The sequence below is a fragment of the Salvia splendens genome, chromosome 1, assembly GCF_004379255.2.
Source record: "Salvia splendens isolate huo1 chromosome 1, SspV2, whole genome shotgun sequence".
Lineage (NCBI taxonomy): Eukaryota > Viridiplantae > Streptophyta > Magnoliopsida > Lamiales > Lamiaceae > Salvia > Salvia splendens.
Window position 1 is genome coordinate 38,160,023 of NC_056032.1, and position 12,078 is coordinate 38,172,100.

Sequence of the window (12,078 nt, forward strand, 5' to 3'; positions counted from 1 at the left end):
TCGGTATGCCGGTATATACCGGTATACCGAATCTTCGGTGTACCACGGTATACCGCAGTATAAGAAATCTAATACCGTTACCGTACCGAATCTTTCGGTACGATATCATACTGTACCAAAAATTACGGTACACCGAAAAATCGATATTTTCGGTATTTTTTCGGTAAGGTAAGTTCGATATTCCGGTATTTCGGTATAATGCCCCACCCATAAATTAGATTGCTATGGTCAATTAAAAGTCAATGTTGAGTTGTTTCTAGAAGAAGGTGTTTCACTATTAAACTATGTATCTCCGTATTATTAATGTGTGTGTGCAATATTTTTAGATTTTAATTAATATTTATAAACTAATTTTAATAAATAATTATTTTATCTTCTACTATTATGAATAATTATAATTTGATAATATGGAGTACAATTTTTAACCATTTTCATCTACACGTGCCTAAATGAAAACTTCTAAATAAGGCTGAGCCGGTGTTATATAGAAATCAAACTCGGTTCAGTTTGTAAAGACCCGGACCAACCGGCCTCCTTCGTGGAGTATAAAATAAAATCCTCATCCACATTCCAAAGACGCATTTTCTCTCTCCTAACATCAATCGCTCTTCTCTAGTACACAACCCTAGCCATGGAGAAGGAAACCTCGAGCCGTAAACGGCGAGAATCCGATTCACATCGAGATAGAGAATCATCAAAAGACCACCGCCATCACCGTTCCAAGCACGACGACGGCCGCAACAGATCCGATGACCACCATCGCCGCAGGTCCGATTCCCGAGCTGAGAGAGAGGGAAGCAGGGATCGGGATGCGCGCAGAGAGCGCGAGAGGTCCCATTCGCTTGAGCGGAAGAGGAGGAAGGATAGGGGTGAGAGCGAGGAGAGGGATCGAGATGTCCGCCGCGACCGCGAGCGATCTCATTCGGTGGAGAGGAAGAAAAGGAAGGAGCGGAGCGATAGTGAGGATAGGAGTGAGAAGAGAACTAGGGTTTATGACGACAATGGAAGGGATAGGCGTAGGTTTGAGGATGTTATGGCCGAGGAGGGTGAGAAAGATGCCGAGGGTTTGGGATTTGGAGGTGACACTGTGAATAAAGGGGCTAAGCACGAGCCTCGCAATGTAAGTTACCTATTCACGTTTTATCTGAGTTGATTTGAGTTCTCGCGTCTTTGTATTTCTGGACATGATCTTATGACGCAACTTTAATTTTGGCAATTTGGTGAATAATTATATCGTTGAAAAACATGTATCTATTTTGCGAGCTACTACATATTTGTGATGGTTGTGAGTTTTACTCGACTCTCTGTGGCATCTTTGTTTTTAATTACTTTGGCATTGTAGTCCAAGAGTAATCTGGCTGCTCTCATATTGTAATTCCACTGAACCCTGCTGCTGTTTTCTCTGTAACTGTGCATATAATTATTGTACTATTAAGATAAACTTTTAATGGGATTCGTACATAAAAATATGACTATGTTCTTCTTGCAGGGGGTTGCAACTGGACCCATTGTTGCTCCAGCTAGCACTTACCCTGAGACTATTGAGGCTCGTATTGATTCTCCTGCTACTAAGGTATCTTCAATTTCAAAGACAAATGAAAATAAGGGAGTTAATATTAACAGATCTCATGAGGTTCCTGGGAAATCCAGTACAGATGGGACAACTACAGATGCCAGCGCAAGTGGGGGCTTGTCCCGTGATATTTTAGCTAAAGCTAAGCTAGCTCTTCAAAAGCAAAAAGAGCTTGCAGAGAGGATGAAGAAGATTTCTTCAGTAAGTCATTGTATTTTTTAATTCCCGTACTTAATATTTTAAAAATGTAATATTTCCTACCATCTGTACTGAGTAGTAGAGATGATAAAAATGCATTATTTTATATTTTTGTTTGGATCTAATTTCTGAAACTCGCACTTTCAACTTGTGCAGCTGAATAGAGATGTGGGCTCAACAGGAGAGGGTAATCAAAGAGTGGTTGATAAAGGGGGAGCAAAAACTTCTTCCTCAGTCATACTGCCAAATCCGGCTAGCGCCCCTGCCAGTGTTCCTACTGAAGGTGTGCCTAGCATGCCAAACCCTACTGCTTTGGTACAGGCAGGTGTGTCTCAGATTAGTGGACTAACAGCACAGAACGTTGAAGCTGTAAAACGTGCACATGAATTGGCTGCAAAAATGGGATTTTGGCAAGACCCTGAGTTCGCTACCGTCTTCAATGCATTTCCAGGGCAGATGCCACCAGATATTACCATCCAACAAAAACCTTCAAAAGTTCCTGTTCTTCGTTTGGATGCATTGGGCCGTGAAATTGATGAGGAAGGGAAAGTCGTTGATATTCCGAAAGCCCAAAGCCTCAGTACTCTCAAGGTATCACATCTATCAATACTGTATCAATCCAGGATTCTCTTTCAATATTGTAAAAAATAACAGTATATGTAACTTTCATTGGTAAGGACTAAGGTGCCATTGTATCCATTCCATTTTGGTGTTTTTCTTATTTTTTCTTTTTCTTTTTCTTTGGTTTCAGGTGAATATCAACAAGCAAAAGAAAGATGCCTTCCGAATTCTCAAACCTGAACTGGATGTGGATCCTGAAACCAATCCACATTTTGATCCTAGGGTGGGGATTAACAAAAATAAGCTTTTAAGGACTAAGAGACCGACTATGCTGTTTGTCGAGGAAGGCAAGTGGTCAAAAGATGCAGAAAGTATTAAACTGAGGGTATTGTCTCCTTTCATTTATACCATATTTTGTTTGCTTGCATTATTCTGCTGATCATATTAATTGTCTTTCTCAGTCCCAATTTGGAGAAGCAAAAGCGAAGGAGCTTAAAGCAAAGCAAGCACAGCTGGCAAAGGCAAAAGCAGAGCCAGACATAAATCCGAATCTGATAGAGGTAGGAGAGAGGGTGATTACCAAAGAAAAAACCAAGGAATCAATTCCTGATGTCGAGTGGTGGTAAGTCAACTGTTCTTCTCAACTGGCTTGAATTTTTTATTATTACCTGTGCACGGGGGCGGAGCCAGGATTTTATTGGAGAAGGGGCAAAAATATAATACATAGGAAAATTTTATGTATTTGAGAAGGGGCATTTAGTGTGGTTAAAGTACATAATTAAAAAATGTATAAATATATAAGAGAATGAGTGGATGAGGGGCAATTGCCCCATGTCCTCATAAGGTGACTACGCCCCTGCCTCTGCATGATAATTTACTGAAAATCTATAAATATTCTAGTACATGAAAATTTTATTAAGTGTGCGTATGATAGCTGAAGTGAAATTACCTTGATACATAGAGATTATGATGTCATAAACGATAAAGGTGAAATTTTACTACACAGTTCCATGTACATATAATTTTGACACTGGAATCATTAATTTTGTGTTACCACAGACTGTAGTACAGTTTTGTGTAACCACACACCTATACCTAAGATAACAAGAATCGTTATGTGGTACTGCAAGATAGTTATTTAATCTTTCAGTTCACGAGAGAGATTATTTGAAAATTAATTCTCTTATTACTTAGCCTTCATAGTAGAGGATGTACATAATTACTATTTCTATTTTTGAGGAAATAACTCTGTTACGCTAGCAGTATATAACTATATTTCCTTGTTTTTTAGGGATGTGCCTTTTCTACGTTCTGGTAGCTATGGTGATATAATTGACGGTGGCATAGACGCAGAAAATATCAAGATGGACAAAATCAACATATATGTTGAACATCCTCGACCAATCGAACCCCCGGCCGAACCAGCTCCCCCTCCCCCTCAACCATTAAAGCTAACCAAGAAGGAGCAGAAGAAACTTCGCACACAGCGTCGGTTGGCTCGGGAAAAAGATAGGCAAGAGATGATTAGACTAGGTGTATTGGAGCCACCAAAACCTAAAGTGAAAATGAGCAACCTCATGAAAGTTCTTGGATCAGAAGCAACACAGGATCCCACAAAGCTTGAAATGGAAATAAGAAGTGCTGCAGCTGAGCGTGAGCAGGCTCACATTGACAGGAACATCGCTCGTAAGCTCACGCCTGCAGAGCGTCGTGAAAAGAAAGAGAGAAAGTTATTTGATGATCCCAGCACGGTTGATACAATTGTTTCGGTTTACAAGATCAATGACCTTTCTCATCCCCAGGCCCGTTTTAAGGTTGATGTTAATGCCCAGGAAAACAGGCTGAGTGGATGTGCGATCATTTCAGAAGGTATAAGTGTTGTTGTCGTTGAGGGGGGTTCCAAAGCAATCAAGAGATATGGGAAGCTCATGCTTAAGAGGATTGATTGGACTGCTACTGTTGAAAAAGAAGACGAGGAAGAGAATGATGATGAGAAAGCATTCAACAAATGTCAGCTTGTTTGGCAGGGAAGCGTAGCTAAACCAAATTTCAACCGATTTTTCGTCCAAGAATGCAGAAGTGAAGCAGCTGCACGCAAATTCTTTTCTGATCACGGAGTTGCTCATTATTGGGATCTTGCAATCAACTTCACCACCGATGATCCTATGTAAGCTTGATGTTTTTGTCCGGGAAAGTGGTTTCATCTGCCTCGTGATTATGTTACAATTGACCAACTGTACTCCTTTTTGCTCATGAGAGACTCAAATGCCTGGGAATTTTGTATCGATAAGTAAGGCAATGTTTGTTCTAGTTGAGCTTGCTGCTGCTCATCAATTTGCCGTACTCGGTAATCATTCTTTCGAGTTCGACTATGTAATGTTGGTGTTACTAAAATTCAGAAAAAAAATCTGGTTTCAATATTGATGCGTCACTTGATAATAATAGTTGGGATTTCATATATTTTCTAGTGTTGGAAGTTTCCAGCTAAGCTGTTTTCCTGGTATGCCTAACGATGAATGAGGTATGCCTTGTTGGATTACTTCAAACGTTCATTATCAAAATAATAATAATAATAATAATAATAATAATAATAATAATAATAATAATAATAATAATAATAATAATGTTCGTTATCCAAATAACATCTTGTAACATTATTATCTTGTATCGGTTTAAGATAAATTATTATAGGTTTAAACGAATAAACAACATGATTTTGACAATATACATTCTCGCTTAAATTTAAGCAATTAATACCCTCATTACACTATACTGACTTGAAAATTGAAATTGTCGATTATGCTTTATTTTTTAATTTTAATATTTTCAAACGATAACATGGAGTGCGTACGTTTTTTAGGGATGGAGTGCATATGTATGAGTATATTCATTATCATAGTTAATATTCTGATTGATTATGCTAATATAAGTAGATGTCAGTAACAAAAAAGCGGACGTCAGCAAACAGTATGTATACAAAGAGTAAACTTTTATTCGTATGGAAAACGGCTCATAATGCTCGAGTCTTTTAATTCCCCCAAAGTAAAGTCCTTAAAAACCAACTGTGTTTTATTCATAATGCTTTATTGTTTTTTAAGAGAAAATTGTTATTTAAATTACAATTTTTGGTTCACCTAGGATAAATCTCATAACTTTCAAAAATAGCGAATAAAATTCTATACTTCTTTTACCTTTCGTAATTGTCACATGCAATTAAAATTTTAATGAAATTTATAACTCAAATAATTATTTTTGGTTGACTTTTGGACAAATTTTACATTGTTCTACATTATGATAGTTGATTTTTTAATGAAATGTATTTCAAGCATGTCTTCAATGCTCAAACTGAATTCGGATCCCAGTAGGAGAGAGTCCCTTCTCGAATTAGTGAGGGGAGATTTTTGCTGATTTTATGTACGCATACTCTTAAAAAATAAAAAAAATAACTAATTTTGTCTTTCATTAGCCGTTCGGTAATGATTTCTTCCTCTCTTTTTTTTTCTTCTAATTTTGTTTTCTTCATTTTTTAACAACTCCAACCCCTCTTACCCATCCTATGAATACCCTTTTCCCAACACTTATTTTCACAGCATTTCATCATTTTTATCTCTATTTTATCTGTTAATATCTCGATTTGTTTTACATCATCATTCACGCAATATTCCACCACGTTCAACAAAGTTGTCAATGCCCTCCTCACTGCCTCACCATGGTGCATACGTCCCTTACATGAATCTCTATTTATAGGCGTTGAACGTCATTAAACGGTCCGATGAATACGAGCGCAATACACTCTGGAGGAAATAAAATGAATTTCTGAAGCGCACCTCAACACAATCGAAGATCCGATTATCAAACACAACCAAAACGTCACACTTTTTAGGAGAGAGTTACTGACTCGTACAACACATCACGGCCATAAGGCAAGCCCGTATACACATTTAAAATGATTTGATCTCATTTTGACATTAGTACGAACCTGCAACAACATGAGGTATAGTAGAGAATCATCGAAAAATTCCAGAAATAACTGGATATACCCTAAGATTTTAATTATATGCTTTTAAAATTTTATAGTATTTTGTAATTTTTATCTTTTAAGAATTTTTATTATGTAAGATTTTAACAATGTAATTCTTTATTAAATGAATTTCTTATTTTTAACTAAATACGATAAATAAATTAATAGAAAAGAGATAGATGCTTTAATAGAAGAAGGAAAGTGATAAATAAAAGATATGGTTGTAAATGTTAAAGAGATAAGTAGATGAAATACAAGTGACGCGACGGCAGCAAAATAATGATAAGGACAATAAGTTATGGGTGACTTCATACGAAACAAAATCTTAAAACAATCCAAATTAAGAAACTAGATAAAAACTATAGACCAGTTACTTAATTACATATGGAATGATTTCTTGACTCTTGCTTCGCACAAATCATGATTAATACAGCGGAAACTTCAAGAAAATAAATAATGGCATGCCAAGAAGTTCTTCTCAAAAACGAAAAAGAGGCCAAATAAGCGTTTCTTGATGGCAAATTATTCACATACAAACCTCAATTTAACTAAATTGCTATGATACATTCCCCTCCAATTTATCAAATCAAAACACATGACATGGAGTATAACAGTGCAATGCAATCAATATAGCCTAGTATGGATTGCAAATTACATTATGAACTAATCAAAGTCACACACACACACACATAATAAGTACTCTTAACAACAATTACTTACCTAGTATGGATTGCGCCCATGACTCCAATTAGCATAGTTTTCATTGCTCATTTGTCCACCTACTTCACCTTGCATCCCACCTTGCTCCGCCGCTGCTTCCTCCTCCCCCTCCTCTTCCTCCTGGAGCGGCAGCCTCTCGTACACCGCATTCGAGAAGGTGGAGGCGATCACCATGACTGGCCCCGCGGCCACCAACGCCCCGAGCACGCTGCCCCCCAACACCTGCCCCTGCCCGCCAGCCAGGTACACGGTCAGCCCCATGGAGCCCGGCGGCGAGGGCCCGGGCAGGAACGATCCGGTGAGGGACAGTATCTCGAAGCGGCCGGGCAGCGCGACGGCGCCGGCGGCGGAGGGCTGCCTGAGGGTGACGTCGGCCACTGTTCCATTGGCGCTGAGCACGCAGACGCCCCGCTGCCTGCGCCGCGCGAACTGCGCGATGGAGTCGGCCACGTCGGAGCCGCTGGCCACCTCGAGCACGTGGCTCCGCAGCGCGTTGGGGCTGTCGCGCGTCACGAAGATCGGCGGCTTCGGCTTGTTCTTCGACCCCGCCGGCCTCCCCCTCGCCCGCCGCGCCGACGACTCCACCGCCCCCTCCTTCGGCTCCTCGCTCTCCTCGTTCATGCCTATGCTCAGATCCGGTTTCCTGATGGCCGGCGACGAGTCCAGCCCCGCAGCCTCAGGTAGACCGCCGCCGCCGCTCTCCGCCCACCACCGGTTCGTCATCCAACAAATTAATCAAGATCAATCAATTGGGAATAAAAGAAAAGAAGTGGAGTACTAGAAAATGAAGAACCCTAAATGGATGGGAAAAAGATAAGGTAATAAAGAAAAAAGAAAGGGAGAAAAAGGGGTTAAGGTGAGGTTGAAGACTCCAACCCCAAGGATTGAATAAACAAATTAAACCAAAGCCAATAATGGGGGTTTGTTAATTTGGTGAGAATGCGTCAAAGTATTCGTTTAGGTGTCTTTTTCTTTGTCGCTGTTTCAATAAGATGGATGACTTCATTTTTTTGTTGAGAAATGGGAAGGTGAGAAAATTAGGGTTTATCTTTTCGTCTCACACAACCCCAAGTGGGCTGCATGTTCTCAGTACTCATCTTATATTATTATTGACGGCCACCTGAATAATTTATTATTATATTTGTTCATCGATTGTGTCACACTACACATGTTAATTATATATAATTAAATAAAATCAAGATATTATAAATATGGAAACAACAGTCTTTCCTGTAGTGGTTGTGCTAAGTATCCCTACGAGATGATTTTTGTAAGTTGTGCACTATAATTAATATCTTATGTTTCTTGTTAATTGAGTAACTTATTTTTTGCTTTCATTTAAAAAAATAATAGTAAAAATAGTTAAAATGGTAAGAAAGTAAAAAAAAAGAGAATAATGTGAAAAAAGTGACTCAATACAGCAATTCTTTGTGGTCAACATATATTCATCTATTACGGTATTATCATTATTTCTGTTGAAATATATGAGATGAAAATAGTAACTAGGAATACATGAAGATAAACATACAACTCATCCAATTCGTATTCCTTTTCATTTTTGACTATAATTGTAGAGTATACTATTATACTCCTACTATTGTAGTTTGGATTCTTTATTCAGTTTATAGGGGTACTAGTTTGACTGTTGGGGTAACTATATGAAATTCTTAATTTGTATTTGAAAGTCATGGTATAGTATATATGTAAAAACTCGTAGTCGAATCTGTGAGTGATGAGTGTGATAACACATATGCTAATAGTACTTTGTAAGCCCGAAATAGTTATGTCTCAACTCGTTAGAGCATCCCCATCCGTGCTCTTGCCAACGAGCACGGATGTGGGTTCGGACCCACTTTTACTCCTTGGCCTTAGGCAAGAAACACCCATATTCGTGCTCTTCCGCAAGGACAAGCTCAATGGTCTCATCATTCTATTATTCAATTTAAATAAAAATATTTTCACAATATTAAAATGCATTAATATTACCCGGAATACTATTACAAATAATGAAAAAAAATAAAAATTACATAATTAAAATTCTAAAAATTAAAAATTACATAATTAAACTCCTAAAAATAAAAAATTACATAATTAAAATCCTAAAAAAAAAAATTACATAATTAAAGGCTAAAAATACCTCTGTGGAAGACTATTCATCCGGCTCTAGCCCCAATGTTCTTTGGAGACCCCGTAGCATTGCCACATGCGATCGAAGTTGCTCGGGGGTCATAGTTGACCTATCAGCCAAATTGAGTTGGGCCAAAACCCCCACAACGAGTTGGTGGGGGTTGAGGTGGTACAAAAGGAGCGGGAGCGGGAGCGGGATCGGGGCAGATGGAGTTGCGGCGCGACGGCGGTTGGCCGTCGACTTCTTCCTTCCTTGCGGCCGGCGTTGGGAACTACTCTGGCCGGCGTCGGGGCTACCCAAGTTAGCTCCGGCGAGCTGGATGGACACCTCATCGGAGCCGGCGTCGGATAGGGATACCGACCTCGACCGTTTTCTGGAGGAGCTAGAGGAGGATGATACGCCTTCCCTATACTTCGGATGCACACGCACCTCCTGCCAAACATTGAGGTGCTTGAACGGTTTGTAGTGTTGGGATTTGTAGGTCTCCAACGCGGCACTGACGATGTCGACCTCGCTTCTGCCGCTCCCCGCCGACCGGTCTTCCTGGAGGTAATACCCCTGGAACTTTTGGATTTCTTCGTTGGCTCTGTATATGTCATTGCACACCATACTTTCGACGCGCTCGATTGTTCCAGCCGCCCGGTTTTGATTGTATCGGCGACAGATGCGCCACCAAAAATGGTCCCCGAATTAGTTCGTGCCAATCTCCAGATCTTCGGAGATAGACAAAAACGCTTTGAATAATTGATCCATCTCCCCCGGAGTGTACGGGGTGCGGACACCACGAATAGGAACATGAGGAGTTTGAGAGCCGCCGCTCCCTCCCGCTCTAGGTACGGGTGGTTCGGGTGCCCACCCGTATTGTCCCTCAGGGGCATCTTGGTCGTTCACCGGGTAAGGCCGATAGCCACCCGGAGCTTGCGAACTTTGGGTTTGAGGAGGGGCCGAAAATTCCGTTTCCGGACTAGGAAATGGTTGCGAGTCGAAACATTCGTGGTTCCAACCACGGGAGTCTGAGGGGTGATCGCCGGAGCCGGACATTTTTTTGTTGTAAAAGTGAAATAAAGATTGAAAATTGTAAGAATGAAAATGAGAGAATTTAGATGAGAATTGTGTAGTTTGGTATGAAATTGTTTTGTGTGGAAATGGGGGTATTTATAGATGAAAATGTGAATTTTTGAGGAAAAAATTGAAAAATAAATTAAAAGTGGAGAAAACAGATATAATTTTTTGGTAGGTGGGAAAATATATATATATATATATATATTTTATTTTTAATCTTTAATTAAAATCTGATTTTTTTTTTAAAAAAAAAAGAAAATTGCCAACGGTATTGCCGTTGACCAATCAGAGGAGGACACGTCAGCTGCTCGTTGGCACGGACGTGCTCGATGCATCGAGCAGCGCCGTGCCAGCGGCGAGAGCGCAACGGCGGACAGCGGGTGCCGTGCCACTGGCACGGACGGACGGACGCCGTCCTTCAATTGCAGATGCTCTTAAGTGCTTCTTTGTTATTCTTCAGCAGTCAGCACTGACCCTTGACAGATCTTTGGCCCTTGGAAGTTGCCAAACCATTCCTTTGTTTAGTGCCTCCTTCGTAATTAGAAATATTTTGTTTATGGAAATATGATCTCAAGACAAAACAACATCTAGGAATTCGAAGTCTGAAGTCAATGTGCCGCTCATATTGCAAATTACAATGATATATGTATGAAATAAATGAAAAAATCTGTTTAATTACAACGATTGCTAATTTATTAAAATACCCAGTGTATTATCTTTCTTAATTTATTGCCACCAAATATGATTTCTCTCCAAATATGATCACATTATATTCCCACGCTATCGTACTAGTAAATAAAACTAACACTTCCCTAAAATTTAAATTTAAATTTAAAAATTTTTAGCCAAAAACATTCTAGTTGTGTAGATGATAAAAATATCAAGGGCAAAATGGTATGACTAAATTAGAACCAAGCTATTTAATATAGGGAGTGACTAGGATGGTTAATAACATGACTGTATCTTTCAAATCAAATGTGACCAAATTAAAATTGTAAGAGCAATCTCCAATGCTAATAGGCCAGTCATAAACCAGTCATAGACTAACCACAAACTCCTTCTATTACATCATCAAGACAAGCAACTGGACAAGCAATAGGCTAGTCACAATAAACAAAATTATAAAAAACAAATAATTAACAATCACACAAAATACGGGATTAAATTTACGACACAGATATAGGAAAATTCAATAATAATATTTAAATTAAAAAAAATTACATTAATTAAAAAAAATCTAACGACGTGCAGTCCTCCGCGCCCACAACTCTTCATTTAAATCCTTTTGAAGTCGAATATGAGCATCCACTTGGCGCATGTCGGTATGTGCCTTGAGGCGGCCGACTTCATCGTGAGGTACCCCCTTCGTACGTTGGGCTCGGCCACGCCGTGGCTTGGGCCGGCTTCATTAGCATCGTCATTGGCCCAACTAGTCAGTTGTACACCTTCATCTTCGACAATCATGTTGTGCAAGATAATACAGGCGTACATTATATCAGCAATGCAGTCGACATGCCACAAACGCATTGGACCCCTAACTGCCGCCCATCGAAACTGGAGCACACCAAATGCACGCTCCACGTCCTTGCGCGCCGACTCCTGCCGTTCCGCAAAGTAGGTCTTCCTCTCATCTGATCCGCATCTGATCGTCTTCACAAAGACGGGCCACCTAGGGTATATCCCATCCGCCAAGTATTAGCCCATATCATGCTGGTTCCCGTTGGCGATAAAACTGATGGCCGGACCGACACCCCGGCACTGCTTGTTGAAAAGGGGCGACGAGTTGAGGACGTTGAGGTCGTTGTTCGACCCGGC

The 12,078-nt window shown here is 40.0% G+C and overlaps 2 protein-coding genes across 3 annotated transcripts; one reads left to right on the plus strand and one right to left on the minus strand.

Annotated features, from left to right (window-relative positions):
• Window positions 1-571: 571 nt before the first annotated feature.
• Window positions 572-4,792, plus strand: LOC121749506 (protein RDM16-like). Of its 2 annotated transcripts, XM_042144074.1 has the most exons (7): window positions 979-1,120; window positions 1,490-1,573; window positions 1,651-1,774; window positions 1,928-2,362; window positions 2,523-2,717; window positions 2,794-2,954; window positions 3,624-4,792. In XM_042144074.1, coding segments are annotated over exons 1-7 (1,881 nt in total). In that variant the 5' UTR covers window positions 979-1,118; the 3' UTR covers window positions 4,504-4,792. The 2 variants fall into 2 exon arrangements, with proteins under 2 accessions (XP_042000006.1, XP_042000008.1); XM_042144072.1 differs by having other exon boundaries at window positions 572-1,120; window positions 1,490-1,774.
• Window positions 4,793-5,990: 1,198 nt separating this feature from the next.
• Window positions 5,991-8,067, minus strand: LOC121749512 (AT-hook motif nuclear-localized protein 19-like). The gene is made up of 2 exons (XM_042144083.1): window positions 7,074-8,067; window positions 5,991-6,311 (listed from the first exon to the last, which is right to left on the minus strand). Exon 1 carries the CDS (start codon window positions 7,794-7,796, stop codon window positions 7,074-7,076), a length of 723 nt encoding a protein of 240 aa, XP_042000017.1. The 5' UTR covers window positions 7,797-8,067; the 3' UTR covers window positions 5,991-6,311.
• Between the last annotated feature and the right edge of the window lie 4,011 nt (window positions 8,068-12,078).

What these genes read in the sequence shown, in the direction of transcription:
- LOC121749506 (XM_042144072.1), top strand. Translation starts at nt 632, where the DNA reads ATGGAGAAGGAAACCTCGAGCCGTAAACGGCGAGAATCCGATTCACAT. An exon ending in CTAAGCACGAGCCTCGCAAT is followed by an intron (nt 1,121 to 1,489) that starts GTAAGTTACCTA and finishes TTCTTCTTGCAG; the next exon opens with GGGGTTGCAACTGGACCCAT. An exon ending in AAAGCCTCAGTACTCTCAAG is followed by an intron (nt 2,363 to 2,522) that starts GTATCACATCTA and finishes CTTTGGTTTCAG; the next exon opens with GTGAATATCAACAAGCAAAA.
- LOC121749512 (XM_042144083.1), bottom strand. Translation starts at nt 7,796, where the DNA reads ATGACGAACCGGTGGTGGGCGGAGAGCGGCGGCGGCGGTCTACCTGAG.